Here is a 19057-nt window from a genome sequence, read left to right as displayed (position 1 = left end):
ATAGGAGGTGGATGTGGCTGCAGAAACCTTGACTGGGAGAGCTGACTCAGCCCCTAATTAGCTTAGTTTTGTGACTTTGGCAAGTCATTGAGCCATGTCCCTTTTTTTCAAAAACCACCAAGTACACAAACCAGACACAGTGCTAAAAATAGCGACATCAGAAAGACTCTGAGGAAATTTAGTGCCCTCTGGGCTGGGCAACTCTGTCTCCTTTGCTCTTGGACAAGCTGACAATCACCAATTGGGAGACACGTGTTACAGCCCAGTTTTCATTGTAGGTTTTCTATTTAAAATATAATACCCGAGAGGCCCCAAGCCAGGATTTATTTCCCCCCTAAAAATATACATTATTCTGACACTGTAGTACCAGAAGGGTTCCTTGATCCTCCAGATACACAATAAAAAGCTTTGTTAAGTTCTTCCCAGGGATTTCACGGGTCCTGTTTTCTCCTCCCAAGAGAGATTTGGGCAATGGTAATGTCTGCCACGGCATCACCTGGATTAAATCTGTGCTGGCCAGGAAGTGCAACAGCACTTACATCACTTTCAGGACAGTGTATGAAGAAACCAATTCAGGATTTTAAAAAAATTATATGTGCAGGAAATCTCTAAAGCACAGTTTGCTCTTAATTTCTCTTGGAATCTCCCAGAAATGACTTAAAAGCCTGAGAGAACACTTACCATGTAGTGTAAAGTGTTAAGTTCTCACAGGAAGGTCACATATGACGTCTAAGAACTCAAACCTGGGTTAGCTTTGACCCCAATTGTAATAAAAAGCTCTAAATACCTGTGTGTGCGCATACCCATGGACATGCACCCCTAAATTAGGCAAGTCAGGAAAAGAGTGGGAGCCAAAGGAATATGTAAAGCATGGTTTAAAAGTGAGGCTCAAAAATTGATAAGATCAAAGTTCCTTTCAAACATCCTATGTAATATAGAGCTAATATGCAAATGGTCATCACACCCTTGTGCCCTCGTGCCGGAGGACCTGAGGCCGCACCCTCCGCCCAGGCGCTGGGGCTGGGGGACCTGATGCCATGCCCCCCCACCCAGGCACCAGGGCCGGGGGACCTGAGGCCACACCACCCACCCTAGTGCCGGGGCCGGGGGACTGGCTGGATCTGGGTTTCGTGTGATTTCGAGGAGCATGCAGGTGGGCAGGGACTTGACTCTGGGTCCCGCAGCATGCCCCAGACTCTGACAGGAGGGAGATTTTCATATACATTTTACTAATTTTCTTTCATCTTTGACACTTCTATTATAGAGAAAGGGCAAATAGCAATATTAAAATATTTCCTCTAATTAAGTCCCTTTTAATGTGCACGAATTTCATGCACCGGGCCACGAGTAGAATATAAAAGTGAAAGGGCATCTGAAATTATCAAATGCAAACTCTGCTTAATAGAAGAGAAGACTGAGGTCCAGAATGGTAGATGGCCCCACAGTGATTCTTCAGCCATATGGGATCTGTGCTTCCCACAGCCATCGCAGTTGCACATCTGAACAGGCATCCTCAAATATTTCCTTTCTTGGTGAACTAGTCTATATATGCCAAACACATTGCTGAATTAGCCCTTAAAATATTCCTCTCCACTTTTTTTAAAAAAATAAGTTTTGCAGCTTCTTTTAAAAAAAACACATATTTTTATTGATTTCAGAGAGGAAGGAAGAGGGAGAGATAGAAACATCAATGATAAGAGAGAATCATAGATTGGCTGCCTCCTGCAAGCCCCACACTGGGGATACATCCCGCAACCTGGGCAAATGCCCTGACCAGGAATCGAACCGTGACTTCCTGGTTCATAGGTTGATGCTCAACCACTGAGCCATGCAGGCTGGGCTCCTCTCCACTTCTTAGATTCAGGGTGTGCATGAAATTTTAGAGGTTATTCAGTTTATTTCCCTATACTCAGCAGAACTAAGTTCCATAAATATGATAGATACCTATTTTCCTTGTTGGTTTTAAGGTCTATATAGAAGATGAGTTCTCAATTAGTTTTATATGGCCAATATTTATTATTTCAAAATGATGTTGGAATACCTATAATGGGTAACTCACTATGTCATGTTGAATGGGAAATACATTAATTAATTTGTACATGGATCTTGCTCTCAAGATGCCCAATGACTAGTAAAAAAGATGAGGCATGTATGAAAATAATTATAATATGAGAAGTCAAGGGCCAGGAATTAGAGTAGAAAAGATGACGTCACTATTCCTAGCTGGGGGATGAATACAGTGACTTAAAGGCAACTAACTCTGAGATTGGATTAAGGTAAATGGAGAAGTATGGGCATTCCAATCTATAGATCATGCAATAAAAAACAAGGCAGGAGGAAAAATATAAGGAAAAAATGCAAGTAGTTCAGGTTTGCTAAAGAGAGCATACAAGTTGGAAACTTTGTAGGTACAAAACTAGTAAGGTGGATGTAATCCAGAGCGTGTAAGATCTCTGGACCTAAAAGAAAAGGTCCTTTCCCCCCTTCATCCTGTCGTCCCTATGAAATCATTCAATTATCTATTTTACAAAATTTTGAAGCAACGCTTAAGTAATGGGCACCAAGGAAAGGCACTGGTGATGCAAATTTCAGAAAAACATGATTTTTACCTTCATGGTGTTCAGTCTCCAATGTGAACGACAGATAAGTGGTCAGTGATTACTGTACGACAATGTGAGAAACGTCATGAGAGTTTGCACAGGGTCACATGGGAGTATGTAAGAAAGACGAACTTAAAGTCAGATTTCTAAGAGAATAACAATAGTTATCTAAAGTAGAAGAGGGGATGTTGGGTATTCAGGTAAAGACAAACGCATGTTAAAAACACCTGAAGATGTGAGAAAGTAAAAAGTGTTCAGAATAAAAGCTCAATTTTAACCCAAAGCCATAAGAAATGACGAAATTATGACAATGTTCAAAATTATGCTTCAAGAAAATAAATCTGGCAGCTGCACATAGAAAAAAAAATTAGAAATTGGAAGCAACTACAAAATGCTTTCCTCCAGAGCCTAGAAACATGGTAGAGAGGACCCAACTGGCCCAGCTCAAGTGGGAAGATCATGCGACAGGATTTATTCAGTTACACAAACCACAAACTTCCAGACAAAGGAAATGTCCTGCACCTCATGTTTTATTTTTTAAAATATACATATTTTTTACTGATTTCAGAAAGGAGAGGGAGAGAGAGAGATAGAAATATCAATGAGGAGAGAGAATCATTGATTGGCTGCCTCCTTCACTCCCCACACTGGGGATCAAGCCCACAACCGAGGCATGTGCCCTGACGAGGAATCGAGCCATAACCTCCTGGTTCATAGGTCAACGCTAAACCATTGAGCCAAGCCAACTGGCCCACACATCACATTTTAGAATGGATCAACCCAAACTGGAAACTAGGAAGAAAAAGCAGATATGGCAGGAAATCTAGTGGGGGGAACACCTTTAAGCAGTAGCCAGAGAGCAGACCCTAGAGCAGCGGTTCTCAACCTGTGGGTCGCCAACCTGTGGTTGCGACCCCTTTGGGGGTCGAACGACCCTTTCACAGGGGTTGCCTAAGACCATCAGAAAACACATATATAATTACATATTGTTTTTGTGATTAATCACTATGCTTTAATTATGTTCAATTTGTAACTATGAAAATACATCCTGCATATCAAATATTTACATTATGATTCGTAACAGTAGCAAAATTACAGTTATGAAGTAGCAATAAAAATAATTTTATGGTTGGGGAACCACCACAACATGAGGAACTGTATTAAAGGGTCGCGGCATTAGGAAGGTTGAGAACCACTGGTGTAGAGAGAGAAAGAAGGCAAACCTGGACTAAAAAGGCACTTCACAAAAACAGGAGAAAGAAAGGCTTAGGCACCACGGGCAGTGAGAGGACATTCAGAAAGCCGTGTGGTGACCAAGACCAAGGCTGTCCCTCAAATAAAGGAGATTCAGTGGAGGATGGAGAAGCCAAATTACCAGATATGAAGAATTACTGGATTGTGAAAGCAGATTATTCTTGGGAACTCTCAAGAAATTTAACAGGGAGGAAGGAGGAAAAGAGAGAGGCTGTTAATCTGAGAAGCAAGATGGGAAATTTTTTTATTTGTAAAAAAGACTTGAAAAAGCTTGTAGTAACAAAAAAAGAATTCAAAAGATAGGGGGGATTTAATAATCTTTATTGGCAGGAGGTTCACATTTCTAACCTAACTCTACAGTTCCATTCATTTCCTACTGCGCTGTTTTAAAGATCAAGAGCTTCAATTTGCCTTCCTCTAATGGTGAAGACCTTCCTATGCTGGGGCCTATTATTCAACCCCTGCTCAGTCTTCACTTCTGGGTGAAAATACGAATTCATTAGTTCTTTCTTGAGAGTTTCATTTTCCAAACTTTTAATCACCTCCATGGCTTTTCCTTTGTGCTCTTTCCTACATCTTACAAAGTCATCTTTGGAAAAAAGTCCACAAGAGGATCTAACAATTTAATAAGGACGAAGCCTAAATTTAGTCTTTTATTTTTTTTAAATATATTTTATTGATTTTTTACAGAGAGGATGGGAGAGGGATAGAAGTTAGAAACATCAATCAGCTGCCTCCTGCACAACCCCTACTGAGGATGTGCCCACAACCAAGGTACATGCCCTGGACCAGAATCAAACCTGGGACTCTTCAGTCTGCAGGCTGATGCTCTATCCTCTGAGCCAAACCAGTTAGGGCTAAATTTAGTCTTTATAAGGTGGGTATATGATGATCCCTCTAAGCCAGTGCTTTGCAAACTCACTTTGTGTGGCTGTTTTATTTTCAAAGCAGAGGGACCATTTCTTGTAACTAAGTCATCTGCAAGATAAAAGGGGCTGCTCTGCATAGAGAGAGTAAGCAAAATAGAGCTTCAGCCATTGAGCATTCCTCCTCGCCATGCTGTAGAAGCCGCTGGTATCACTCCATGCAGTTCCCCCAACTCCACACCCTCCTAACCACTCCCCAGTCAGGATCTGAAAACCCTTGTTTTATAGCACTTGCTGATTTATATGGTCAGGTGTTATAGTCATTGGTTAAGGGATAGTATAATAGTGCTGAATACAGGCTGTGTTCTGTTTATTAGTTTATTCGTTTCTTTCTCACAAAACACCTGTGCAAGTTATCGTTCTTTTATAAGATAAAAAAAAAAATTGCCTTTACCACTACATAATCTGTAGATCTTCCCTGAAACCTTTTCCTACTTAAAATGTTACCAAGACTTCTGGCCACATAATCGGAGACATTAGCTACCTCTTTTCTGAACAGCTTCATGACAGCTACGAACCCAATGATGTTCAAACACTGTTTTGAAGCCAGGACAATGATGAGCATAGAAATGGGTAGCATGGACCCAAACACTTTGTGCTGCAAAGAAAGTATTTCTTCTTTTTCCCTCCCAAGTAAAGTCAAAATCGATAAAAATTCCTCCTCTACTAAATGTCCTGGAAGCACTGACCTACACAATGTATAATCTATAGAAAGGGACAGAAAAGAATCATAAGAAGTGCATTTGTTCACCTCGCTTACTCACCTAATAAATTTAACAGCCAGACCCAGGTCGGCTATACAGCAAGTGCCATTTTTCTTCACCAGGATGTTCTTACTTTTCAGGTCTCGATGGGCGATTGCTGGCTTGCCTTGGGTACTAAAGATCTCGGTGTGTAAATGACATAAGCCACTGACGGAAGAATAGGCTAATTTCAGCATCGATTTAACATCCAGGGTGGTGGACTTCAAGTAATCATAGAGGGAACCGTTTTCATGATAGTCTGTGATTAGGTACAACTGGGTCCAGGACCCTGTCCCTTTGATATCGGCGGCAATGAACCCTAAAGAAAAGAAGACAAAAAGATTTGGAGCTAAGTGTTTTCTGGATATCATCAGGAATAATTCATATTCTCAACTACCATGCTTTGTCATAGGTGTTTTTTGTTTAGCATTTCATTCAGTTTTCTGACTATGCCCCTCACAGTATGAACTTACTAATATCAATCAAAACAAGAGGGGTAGAGAACAATTAAGTGTTTGTATCTGAAAACATGACCTCTTTTTAATCAGCTGCGGATATTTAAATGCTTTCCAATTAACAGTATACAGCTCCTGGTATTATAGTCATACACAAGACACTGCTTATAAAACAGGAACCCCAGTCAAAGCACACACTTCAGATCAACTTACACCCTTTGCAGTTGAATGATCCAACTAGCCCAGTGGTCAGCAAACCGCGGCTCGAAAACCCCTTGAGTGTGGCTCTTCCACAAAATACCACGTGCGCTCGCGCACATACAGTGCACGATTAAAACTTCGTGGCCCATGCACAGAAGTCGGTTTTCGGAAAGGAGATACACGAAACAAGTATACAAGACGAGTGTGGATGGGAGAGTTGGAAGGAGTCGATCTCAGCGAACGTACCTCAATCAGATTGAGGACGTTTCTGGCAAAGGCCAGCTTAGGAGTACCCTAATTAAGTTAATAACAATGTACCTACCTATATAGTTTAAGTTTTAAAAATTTGGCTCTCAAAAGAAATTTCAATTGTTGTACTGTTGATATTTGGCTCTGTTGACTAATGAGTTTGCCGACCACTGAACTAGGTCATTTCTAACTTGAGAAATAAAAAGGAATCAATTATCTGTATCAACTCTGGATATAATAAGCCAGAGTTTTATTATAAACTCAGATAAAATTCTTACAGATAAAATTTTATCTGCAGATAAAATTCTTACAACTTTCCACAACATTTAAACAAAAAATTTGCTCCTTTAAAACCCTCAACAACCTGAAGAAATGCCCATATTGTATTTGCATTTCCTGGAGAGGACTCCATGTCCATCCCACCGCTCATTCACAGAAGTGCCTTAGTCATGCCTCCTGTGAGGTCTCCCCTTGGAAGCTTACAATGTCCCTGGGCTCACGCCAAGAAGAAAATGTCTATATATTTCAGAATGGGTCAAGACAGATGAGTTCATATGCAGATGTTAACAGAAAAATAGAGAAAAGCTAGAAAAACCTGAACCGCGCTGTATACTCACCCAAAATGTTTTCATGCCTCATCAACACCGTCTGATAAATCTCTGTCTCGCGGAACCAGCTGGCCTCCTCGGTGGTGAAGAACACTTTCACGGCCACCTTTTCGCCACGCCACTTTCCCATCCAAACTTCCCCGTAGCGACCCTTCCCAATCTGTTTCACCATCTGAATCTGCTTAGCGATAGTCCTTTGGACCTGTTAGATCCCAAAACACACTGTTAGTATATTCATAGCACTACAGATTTGTTTAATCTTTTTTCCCCTCCAGAGAAGAAACAATTACTGCATCTAAAATAGAGTTAGCCAGTTTAGCAAATGTTTCTGGTCTTTCTCTACCTAAACTTTCATTCTATACTTCATTCTCAGATATCTCTTTTAAGGCTTGATTGTATAAATAAAATGCCTGTAAGATACAATCACTACAATTGTGAGTCCAAAAGAAAAAAAAGAATTATTTTATGTAAAATGGGTACACCTGCTTTTATGATAAAGGAGTTACCACTCTTTCAGAAATATAAACACTGAAAAACATACAGCTGTACATAATGCTCTGTACTCTCTAACATGTCCCTGAATAAGCAACACACACACACACACACACACCCTACACACAAATATACAGTTTAGAATACTTTGCTTAACAAGGCTGGGTTAATAATACATACTGAAAAGATTTTTTTGTTATTGCTAATCCTCACTCGAGGATGTTTTTCCACTGAGTTTTAGAGAGAATGGAAGGGAGGAAGGAGGGAGGGGGAGAGAGAAACATCAATATGAGAGAAATGCATCAATTAATTGCCTTCCCCACAAGCCCCAACTGGATCAAATCTGCAACCCAGGTACATGCCCTTGACTGGAAATCCAACCCCAGATCCTTTGGGCCAATGCTCTAATCACTGGGTCATGCTGGCCAAGGCTAGAAAGATTTTTCACAAAAGATTCTTCACTTAAGAGACTTAATGTTCAATTAGAGAATTTACTTCACTTTCTTTACCATTATAGGGTCAGATAAATAGGTTATAAATAAAAAATGTTACCATTTATTGAATATATACTATGTATTCAATACATGCATATATGAATATATATAGTGGGAAGACACAAACTTTTTTAAAAACACATTTTTATTGATTTCAGAAAGGAAGGGAGAGGGATAGAGGAACTTCAGGATGAGAGAGAATCATTGATCGGTTGCCTCCTACAGGTGCCCTGACTGGGACTTGAACTATGACCTCCCGGTTCATAGGTCAACACTCAATTACTGAACCACGCCAGCCAGGCATAAACTATCTTAATTGTTACACTACCCTAAGATATTCCTTCCTTAAAAATTGATACATAAAGATATTTGACAAAAAGATATATAAGGCATGAATTTTCCCCTTATGTTAAAATATATAACAAATTAGTATCAAGGTGAGATACATACTTTTGCACACTTTGCATTGTTTTAAAACAAGATCTTAAATCTGTAATACTGATATTTTTCCTTCACTAGTTTTATAGGATCCTCTTCCCAGCCTGCCCCTATCCAATGCCTTCCTTTGTTTTATTTAACTTACATTTGGTTCACTTCTCACAAACATCAAGAACACACATTCCAGCCCTAGCCAGCTTGGCTCAGTGGATAGAGCGTTGGCCTGGGGACTGAAAGGTCCCGGGTTCTATTCTGGTCAAGGGCATATACCCTGGTTGCAGGCTCAATCCCCAGTAGGGGGTGTGCAGGAGGCAGCCAATCAATGATTATCTCTTATCATTGATGTTTCTATCTCTCTTTCCCTCTCCCTTCCTCTCTGAAATCAATAAAAATATTTTAAAAAACTACAAAAAAAAAAGAAAGAACAGATTCCAGAGGCAGATCATCTGAGTCTGAATCCTGGCTTCTCCACATACTAGCTAGTGGACCTATCTAGGCCTGTTCCCCTGGTGTGTAATGCAGGGATATAGTTTGAGAACTACCTCACAGGGTTGCTATAAGGATTAAATGAGATCAAATCTATAAAGGCCAGTATCTGGCCAGGATTCAAACCCTGGCAATCTGGCTGTTCTTAATTATTTTTTGATATAAGCCAAATGCTACTTTTCTGTATCTAGATTGTAGAAATAGGATAGTATTTTCAAGGACATTAAAAGTTGGAGTTGAAAGCTTTTAAAACAAATTATTGAACAGCCCCTTTAATCAAATGGGGAGATACAAAGTGAACAAAGGATAGTCTCCACCCCTGAAGAAGTGAGAGCCCACCTAGACATAGACATATGAACATCAATTTAACAGTATTTTAATCTGCTATACTGACACTATAAGTAAAATGTTATGACAGAGGATTAATAGATTGGCTCAGTTTGGTTAAGTTGTCACAGAGATAAAATGTGAGGTAGGACAGGAGCCAGAAGTCTGAAGAGCTCCCCATAAAGTTATTGTTTCATTCCATGTCGTTTCATTAAAATCTTGGAGAGATGCTGTAGGGACTTAACTCTTGTCTATGTCAATTAGCCTAAGGTAAAATTGGTTTTGTTATGTCATTTCAGAACCCACTGACGACGTCAAATGAGGACTTACTGCGTTTGAGAAACCATTACTCAAGGCTGATGCTAGGGCTCGGGGAGCAGGTAGAGAAGAGGTAGAAGATGATGTATGCCATGCAGACCAGGCTAATGTAGAAGACCCATAAATGCTATTGGACATTAGAATGTTTTATCCAGGGAAGTAACATAGTAAGGTCAAAGACTTCAGAGAGATAGCTCCATAGTAATGAGAAAGATGGGTTAGAAGGAGGAAAACAAATAGTTTTCAAGTCCAAGAGCATCAGTATCTGATTCATTAATACCAAAAGGGATTTAAATATTTGTACTTGTCTTTTAAAAATGTATATCTTAAATATAAGAACTATATTTGATATATATTAATTCCAAAATAAAAATCAAGCAATTTGATAAGGATTTTTACATAAGAAAAATGTACATCCTCAGTAGCATCAGTTTGGTCATAATGACTACTTCACAAATGGTTTTCTGTCTGGTTTATTACCTTCAGGGGAGGTATTAGTCAACAAGTAGAGTATCAGTTATGCAAGATGAATAAGTCCCACAGGTCTTCAGTGCCTACAGTTAACAGTAGTGTACTGTATTCTAAAATTTGCTAAGAGAGTAAATCTTATATCAAGTGTTATCATAAAATAATGTTAGTAAACAAAGAGGGCATGAGGAAACTTTTGGAGCTGATGGGTATGTGTATGGCATAGATTATGGTGATGTTTCAGGTATATATTCATCTCCAAACTCTTCAAGTTGTATTCATTAAATATAAACAGCTTTTTGTATATCCAAAAATAATGTTAGAAGATAAATGCTTGCCTTGAGATTTTTTTTTAATGTTACTTTTAATACTAAATAAAAAATGGCCTAAGGAATAAAGTAAACAAGATATCCAAATCCAGACCCAGACAACAAAGATTAGAAAAAATCAATCGTAAGAGTTTATAAAGGAAAATATTTCTCATTAAAATTGTTATTTCCAACCCGAGTCCCAACAACCTTTTTCTGGCCTGGTCCATAAAGGAACAGAATGTTTTTCTCATTAAGGGAAGTGCCTTGGACTCGGTATATATTTTCTTCCAGGTTGGCAGTGTGGAGCATCAGAAAATTAAACCTCTCCTGGATGGAAAAGCCAGGACTTCACCCTGAAACATAAACCCTCCGGCTGAAACGCAGCCTTCTTCCCTTGTAAAAGTACTCAGATCCCCGCTGGTTGTAATCCTTTCGCCTTCAAAAGCCAGGCCAAAGTGCAGTCATACTATCCTGACTGAAAACAGAGGGAAGATGGCCCCATGTTTCATGTTCTCTAATCTGCTCTTTATCAGAATGTCTGAGGGTCTGGATTGTAACCATACACTGACATTAAAAAACAATCACCTTACCCCCAATATGTCAAAATGTTATCAGGAAGCCCTGCATCTGAGATCTGATATCTAACGGATTGCACAGAACGTCCTCTTTGTGCTGCCCTATCTGTTTCAGTAAAATGAAACCCTGTATTTACTGACATTTCCTCTCAGAAAACATTCCTTTAAACTCAATATGCCCTTCTCCTACCAGCAGAGGGAGGCCTGACCCACTTCCTGAGCTCTGAGACTGCTCAATTAAGTCTTTCAGGGATTCGCCTGGAGGAATGTAAGTTTCATCCTGTTCCAACCCAATGCTGTACCGAGGTCGGGCTTCTTGTCTTTTATACCTAAAGATGCACAGAGGAACATCATTTTAGACACTGAGTTGCAACGATACGGGCAAAACACTGCAGAGAAAACGTTAATCCTGGCAGGTTTTACTTTAGCACACAAAAACAATGCACGATTAAATGCTTGGTATTTATTTCCCTCAGTAATGATTTCCAAAACACAAATTACAATTATTTTCCTAACTGATTCTTTAAAGTAAACTACATGTTTTTACTCAGTCTTAACCATCTACAACTCTTCTCCATTCCTTTTGATTATTTCCCAACAGGCTATAGTCTGTTAATGTTTCTGTGTAGTTCCATTATATTCATGCCCTAAAGCCTTTCCCTATTTAAGGTCCCCCTAATTAATATAGATATAAATTTTTGGTTTGCAAAAGACATTATGGCTAACCTTACCTGTCATGTAAGGTAATATATAGACCAATAATACAGATAAGTAAATATAAGCTTTAAAAAATTTTTTATCAATGGTTAGAAATAAATTTATTTGAATCAACTCCCATTTGCAAAATTGTATCATAAATGAGTATTAAAAAAGGCAAGAGACATGAATTTAAAGGTCCTTGATATTACACCAACTACAAAATAAGTTTGTAGGTGACTAAAAGTTTTATAACCACCATAGTTAACTTTAATATAGTAACTAAACTTATTTAATGTGATTATCTAAAACAATCTTTAAAAATCTTTCAATACCAGAGAAATTGTTAACTCAGTAAATAAGTAATTACTAGAACAATATAAGTTCAACATGCTAATTTCTCTGCTTAGAATCAAACTCAGTAGCAACTAGTTCCTTAATTCCCTAACTGCCCTAATTTCCGTAGGGGTGAAATTTATCTGGGTGATTTTGATATCTGAAGTACAAATGAGATAGTATCTATTAATAGATTCATTAGGACAAATACTCATCAATAGTAACAATATTATCAATGAAATCTAAGATCTAATTAGGTTAAAGGAAGCTGGGGTGGCAGAGCCAAGGGTAGGATAGTAGGTTGACAAAGATAAACTCAAAATTCTATCTCTACAAGTTGGAAACTTACCTGAAGTAACAGAATAAAATGATAAGGACCAACAGGAAACTACAGACAGTCACAGATATAAGTAAGGCTTTGTGGTGTACAGATCCGTCAACAAAATCTGAAATTAAAAGAGAGTAAGTAGTATCATGATAAAGAGAGTATTTACACCTAAAAATTAGGAAGCAACTCTCTATACACACACACAGGATGTCCCAAAAAATGTATACACACTTTTTTCTGGTAGCTCAATTGCTGTTCCTTTCTTTTCAGATTTAACCCATTGGAATTAATAGTTATTCAAAGTGTGTATATATGTTTTGGGGGGTACACCATGTATATATATCCCAAATTAAATAGTTTCAATTAGCATGAATCATCATTCATCTGGCACTTAGTTCAAGAGCATGCTGGAAGAAATGTGCTTGACATCCTATATAATAAAAGGGTAATATGCAAATCGACTGAACAGTGGAACAACCAGTTGCTATGACATACACTGACCACCAGGGGGCAGGCACTCAATGCAGAAGCTGCCCCCTGGTGGTCAGTGCACTCTCACAGGGGGAGCACCGCTCAGCCACAAGCTGGGCTGACGGCTGGCAAGCTCAGAAGCCCACTTCTGCAGCAGCACTAAGGATGTCCAGCTGCAGCTTAGGCCCATTCCCCACAGGAAGCAGGAAGCAGGCCTAAGCCGACAGTCAGACATCCTCCAAGAGCTCCCGGACTACAAAATGGTGCAGGCCAGGCTGAGGGAATCCCTCCCCTCCGAGTACACGAATGTCGTGCAACTGGGCCTATAGTCTATCTATCCTAATAAAAGGGTAATATGCTAATTAGACTGGACATCTTCCGGACATCCTTCTTCACAAAGCCATGGTGGCGGGGACCAAGGCAGAGGCAGTTAGGAGCAATCAGGCCGGCAGGCAGAGCTGGTTAGGGGAGATCAGGCAGGCAGGCAGGTGAGTGGTTAGGAGCCAGCAGTCCCGGATTGTGAGAGGGATGTCCGACTGCCAGTTTATGCTAATTAGACTTGACATCTTCCGGACATCCTTCTGGACAAAGCCACGGTGGCGGGGGCTGAGGCAGAGGCAGAGGCAATTCCTGCAGGATCAGGCGTAAACCAGCATTTGGACATCCCCCGAGGGGTCCTGGATTGGAGAGGATGCTGGCCGGCCTGAAGGACCCCCCTCCCCCATGCACAAATTTCATGCACCAGGCCTCTAGTATATATATAAAAGCCTAAGCGGCCATTACGACTGAACAACCAGAATGACTGGTCAACCATTTGCTATGATGCAAACTGACCACCAGGGATAGATGCTCAACGCAGGAGCTGCCACCTGGTGGTCATTGCACTACCACAGCCAACCTCCCACGGCCCCTCCCACGAGCCAGCCGGCCCCCATTGGCTCCTGGTGCTAAACCATTTGTAGACAATCTGCTTCTGGGTTGGGGTTTTGTATGTGGCAGAGCAGCTCCCTTGCTGCGATCTATTGAAAGTCAGCCCTCAACACAAGGGTTTGTCTCGCTCCCATCCTCTCACTTCCCTGGGGGCCACCCACCCACTGCAGTGGTAGCACAGTGGCAAGGGAAGGAGCAGGGGGGAGAGGGGAACCGTGTGGTGGCAGGGCACCTCCAGCGGCCTTCAGTGTCCGTTCCTTCTGTGCCCGGCCCAGCAATCGTCGCCTCCTCTCCCGACCCCACCAGGGCCTTTGGGCTCTGGGCTGGGGCAGGGAACTGGGGGTAGGTAGGGCAGGCATGGCCCCTTTCCCAGGGCGGGCAAGGGTCAGCTCCCTCCTTGGGGCCAGCAGCCAACCTCCTCTGTCCCTTCCATCGGCCGACAGGCCTCAATCAGCCCAGCCCCAATCGGCCTGGCCCTGATCAGTCCTGACTGCCAGCCAAGCCTAAGGACCCCACCTGTGCACAAATTCGTACACCGGGCTTCTAGTAAGATATAAGTACAGAATATAAACAAATGAAATAAATGGATCAATGCCCCTAGAATATAATTAGGTAGTTCATCTTTATTTCAGATCCAGCTGATGGGTTTACAGGCTTTCCTCATGTGGTTTGTATCATGAATTTGTATTTTCAAAAATCTATATTCATTGTATATAAAACATAGTCATCTTCTGATGGACATAAAGGAATAGAATTCCTCAAATGTTCCCAAGTACAATATATGTGCATGCACCTCACTTTAAATAAAGATGCCCTTCAAAAATACATACATGAATTTTTCATTAAAAGAATGGGTATGGTCTACTCAAAGAATTACTGTGTGATCCTTTTAAAGAGAAAATTATTAAATACTAGAGGCCCAGTGCACAAATTCATGCACGGGTGGGGTCTGGCCAGCCTACCCTGCCCCTGATCGGGGTGTTGGGGGCTGGGCCAGCCGGGGAGGGGTGGTGATTGGGGCCTGGATCAGGCTGGTTGGCTGCCGCAGTGCGTGTCATAGCCACTGGTCGTTCTGGTCATTTGCCGTTCTGGTCGCTGGGTTTTTATATACATAGATTATTCATGTTGTTTTACCTCAGGTTCCTAACAAATTAGATTTATGTACAGTGTGATTTCTCAAACATCACAGAAATAAGAATGACTTGGACAACTTTATACAAATGCACATTAACTGACTTCAATGCCAGAGATTTTAATTCAAAGTATTTTTTTTATATTTTACTATAATTTTAAGTGATTTATATGCAGGTAATCTCGGGTACATATTTTGAGAAAATTGGCCTACAATCAGGTACACTTACATAGTAATAATATTAGCACCATTCTTATTAAGGGCATCATATATCCTTGAGAGTGTGGTTACTGTTATTGAATTTTAAATGGTAGTTTTGTAATTTATGACTTTGGTTACTACAGAGAAGAACTTTTCCAACTGTGCTGTATTCCTTTAACTGTATGGCTACCTAAACACTTAGGCTGGGGAACGTATACCACCCAATGCAACTTATTTTTCTCAATGAAAAGTATATGTTCCATGAAAAAAAAAATTACCACAAACTAAACAAAAATAAATTAAATTGCCATCACCTCACTGCTTAGGAAAATTACCACCAACATTTTATTTTATGCCTTTGCAGTATCATTTCAATGAACAAAAAAAGTTCATGAACAAAATATTTCACTAAAAGTTATTATATGCACCCATGTATTTGCAGTATCATTTCAATGAACAAAAAAGTTCATGAACAAAATATTTCACAAAAAGTTATTATATGCAACATTGTTAAGCTGATTAACATAATAGCTAAAACGTGGAAGAAATCAGAGTGTCCCCTGACAGATGAATATATAAGAAAAAATGTGGTTTATAAATACCTGGAACATTATTTAGCCTTAAAAAGGAGGGAAATTGTGACATGAGCTACAAGATGGACGAGTCTTGAGGACATTATGCTAAGTGAAATAACCCTGTCAGAAAGATAAATAATGCATGATTCCATTATATGAGGTGCATAGGGCAGTCAAATTTATAAAGAGGAAAAGTAGAATGGTGGGCTGCGGAATGGTGGAATTGGGAGAGTTAAGGTTTAATGGATGTAGAATTTCAGTTTTACAAAATGAAAAGAACTATGGAGATGGGTGGTGGTGATGGTTGTACAACATTATGAAGGTACTGAATACACAGCTGTGCACTTAAAGTGGTTAAGATGATAAATTTTATGTTATGTATTTTGCCACAATTATTAGTTTACCAAAATTATTAGTTCAAAAGATATATATTTTGTCCTTTTATACACATTGTCAAAATTTCCTAAAGCAAAGACTGCCACAGTTTCTATTTCCCCATCAATAGGAACATATTTTAATCACTTTGAAATAAAGTCTTAAAGAAAACCTGTAAGGATAAAGAATTCCAATATGCCCTTCACAGAGATTTCCAATCTAAAAAATGTTTACCATATTTACTTTATAATTCTCTTGTTCCCTTAGTGTGTGTGTTTGTGCCTATCTCTATATACACAGTTATATGCTGCATAATGACATTTCAATCAATGACTTCATACATGACAGATTATATAATCTTATCATAGTATAATGAAACTTAAATTCCTATCATCTAGTGTCACTGTAGGTGTCCTAACAGTGTGGTGTAACAAATTACAATAGCCTTTGTATTCAGTAGCGTAACACGCTATACAGGTTTGTAGCCTAGGAACAACAGACTATACCATGGAGCCTAGGTGTGCAGTAGGCTATACCATGTAGGTGTGTGTAAGTGCACTCTATGATGTTCCCACAATGATGAAATCACCTAATGACTCATTTCTCAGAATGCATCCCCATCATTAAGTGATGCATCGCTGGATATACTTGCATTCATGTTTATTTATTTATTTGCATGTGTTTATAATTGGAGAGTCATTTGAAGTTACAGACATAACATACCTACCCATAAACACTTCTGAGTGCCCTTCCTGGGAACAAGGACATTGTCTCACCAACTGGTAATCTAATTACCAAAATCAGGAAATGAACATGAACACGTAAGTTGAAAATCAAGCTTACTCTGAAATATTTCAGAGAGTTTAGATTATTTATAATCAATTAAAATCCACATATCTTTCTATTAATTTCTTTCCCTAATATTATAATGGTTAACATTACGATATACTCATTAGTCTAAAATATATGTTTAAAAATTAGTTATGAGCTATACTACTGGCCAAACATTACTGGAAATAGTCTGCATCTGAAAAGACTAAATGAGACACCATTAAAATAAGCAGTTTATGCTCAGCCAGTGTGGCTCAGTGGTTGAGCGTCAACCTATGAACCAGGAAGTCACAGTTTGATTCCCGGTCAGGGCATATGCCTGGGTTGCAGGCTTGATCCCCAGCGTGGGGCATGCAGGAGGAAGTCAATCAATGATTCTCTCTCATCGCTGATGTTTCTCTCTCTCTCCTCCTCCTCTCCCTTTCTCTCTGAAATCAATAAAAATATACATATCTATACTAATAATAGAGAAATATGCAAATTGTTTGAGACGCCGTCACAGTAACGACTGAACAGCAGGCTGGTAGGCTGCGTGGGGTGACAAGACCGGGAGGGGAGTTAGTGAGGGACAACCAAACAACTGAACAGCAGGCTGTGCGGGGTGACCAGGTCGGCAGGGGGGCAGTTGGGAGCAACCAGGCCGGCAGCGGGGGGCAGTTAGGGGTGATCAGGCCAGCAGGTAGAGGTGGTTAGGAGTGATCAGGCTGGGGGGGGCAGTTAGGGGCAATCTGGCAGGCAGGCAGGTGAGCAGTTAGGAGCCAGCGGTCCCGGATTGTGAGAGGGATGTCTGACTGCTGGTTTAGACCCGTTCCCCGGGATTGGGCCTAAACCCGCAGTTGAACATCCCCTGAGTGGTCCCGGATTGGAGAGGGTGCAGGCTGGGCTGAGGGGACTCCCAAACCCCCCCATGCACAAATTTTGTGTACCAGGCCTCTAGTTTTAAAAATAAATAAATAAAATAAGCAGTTTTACATTAACAAATTCAGAAACATTGTCAATGGTCCAGAAAAAAAGAGTTCAGAAACTTGACTCACTACAGCACATTTCCCAAAGGCCTTAAAGGCTTTACTATTAACAGGAATCAGATATAATTAGACATGTATTAATTGAAGTGTTAACTAGGAAATCTTGAAAATAATTTGTGGGCTCTTAGAACTAAGTAGGCTAAGACTTACACAATGAACTGTCTCCGTAAAATTTTTCTCTACCCCCCACCTCCCTTAGGTTCTAGGCAAAGTTAACAATAAACACAAGGTGAGCACAATACCTCTGCCAGTAAGAGTCCGATTCACAATGTTTACATGTGCAGGTGTGCAAATGCCATGGCACATATATGTACAAATACAATCTCTTGAAACTTGGCTTAAAATGCATTTCCAATTTTAAGGATAACAAAAACAAAAGGCCTGAAATTTGAAGAAAACCAAAGAGAAGAATGCTGGATACAATTAAAACTAGAGGAGCTAACTACATAAGCATAAAGTATGCTTATCAGTATATGAATACAGAATACTTTCTCATTCAAGGGAAATAATTTTACTAAAACTCTCAGCCTCACTGCCTTTTATTTCCCATGTAAATGCAGAATACACTCTGACCTGTAAGAACTCTATATCTATTGCTCATCTTATCAAATGTCTGATTTATGAGAGCAATGCGACCCGAAGGGACCGAAGGGATTCTTTCCTTACCATCCAGCACTTTTCTAAGGCTAGCATTACCTTCCCATTTTCCTTTTCTTTGCCCCAATAACTCTATCCCCTGCAGCCTCATCTCTGCCTCCCTGTCTTCTGTCATGAATAGGTGATCCTTATCAATAAACCTTTGTTTCTGTCCCTCGTGCTGGTCATGTTTTAATCTGCCATTACCCGTGCTCAGAGCATTAACAATGTAAACATTCAAGTCACTGCCAGAGTCTTGGAAAGCGAACACGTCCAGATGCCTATCAGGAGAGGAACGGGCCTGCAGTTCCCCAGGGCAGCAGATTTCGACCTGCACGGTCCCTCCAGCTGCTCAGGCAAGTGGAACAGAGAACTCTCCAGGGAAGTCTGCTCCACCCTGAGAGGCAAGGAAGAGTCACCAGTGGTCTCCCAATAGCATTCTGCCACTACTTGTCTCCTCTTTGATAATTAGCTGGACTGTCACTGCTTAAAATGACAGGACCGTGCTCATGAAGCCAGAAGATGGTTCATAATTTCAATAAGAATTTTAATAGGAAATGCAATAAATGTTTTGGT

General features: G+C 40.2%; 1 protein-coding gene across 1 annotated transcript in view; it reads right to left on the bottom strand.

Annotated features, from left to right (window-relative positions):
- BMPR1B (bone morphogenetic protein receptor type 1B) overlaps positions 1-19057 on the bottom strand; it is a 208213-nt gene that overhangs the window by 16694 nt on the left and 172462 nt on the right. Inside the window, exons 6-9 of the mRNA XM_006084635.3 lie at positions 12327-12423; positions 11136-11274; positions 7046-7238; positions 5545-5842 (exon numbers count right to left, since the gene is read on the bottom strand). Coding sequence (XP_006084697.1) covers positions 5545-5842; positions 7046-7238; positions 11136-11274; positions 12327-12423 — 727 coding nt within the window. The remainder of the gene's footprint in view (positions 1-5544; positions 5843-7045; positions 7239-11135; positions 11275-12326; positions 12424-19057) is intronic.

The sequence above is a fragment of the Myotis lucifugus genome, unplaced genomic scaffold (genome assembly GCF_000147115.1).
Source record: "Myotis lucifugus unplaced genomic scaffold, Myoluc2.0 scaffold_12, whole genome shotgun sequence".
In the NCBI taxonomy this organism is placed as follows: domain Eukaryota; kingdom Metazoa; phylum Chordata; class Mammalia; order Chiroptera; family Vespertilionidae; genus Myotis; species Myotis lucifugus.
This window is presented reverse-complemented; position numbering and strand designations above follow the sequence as displayed.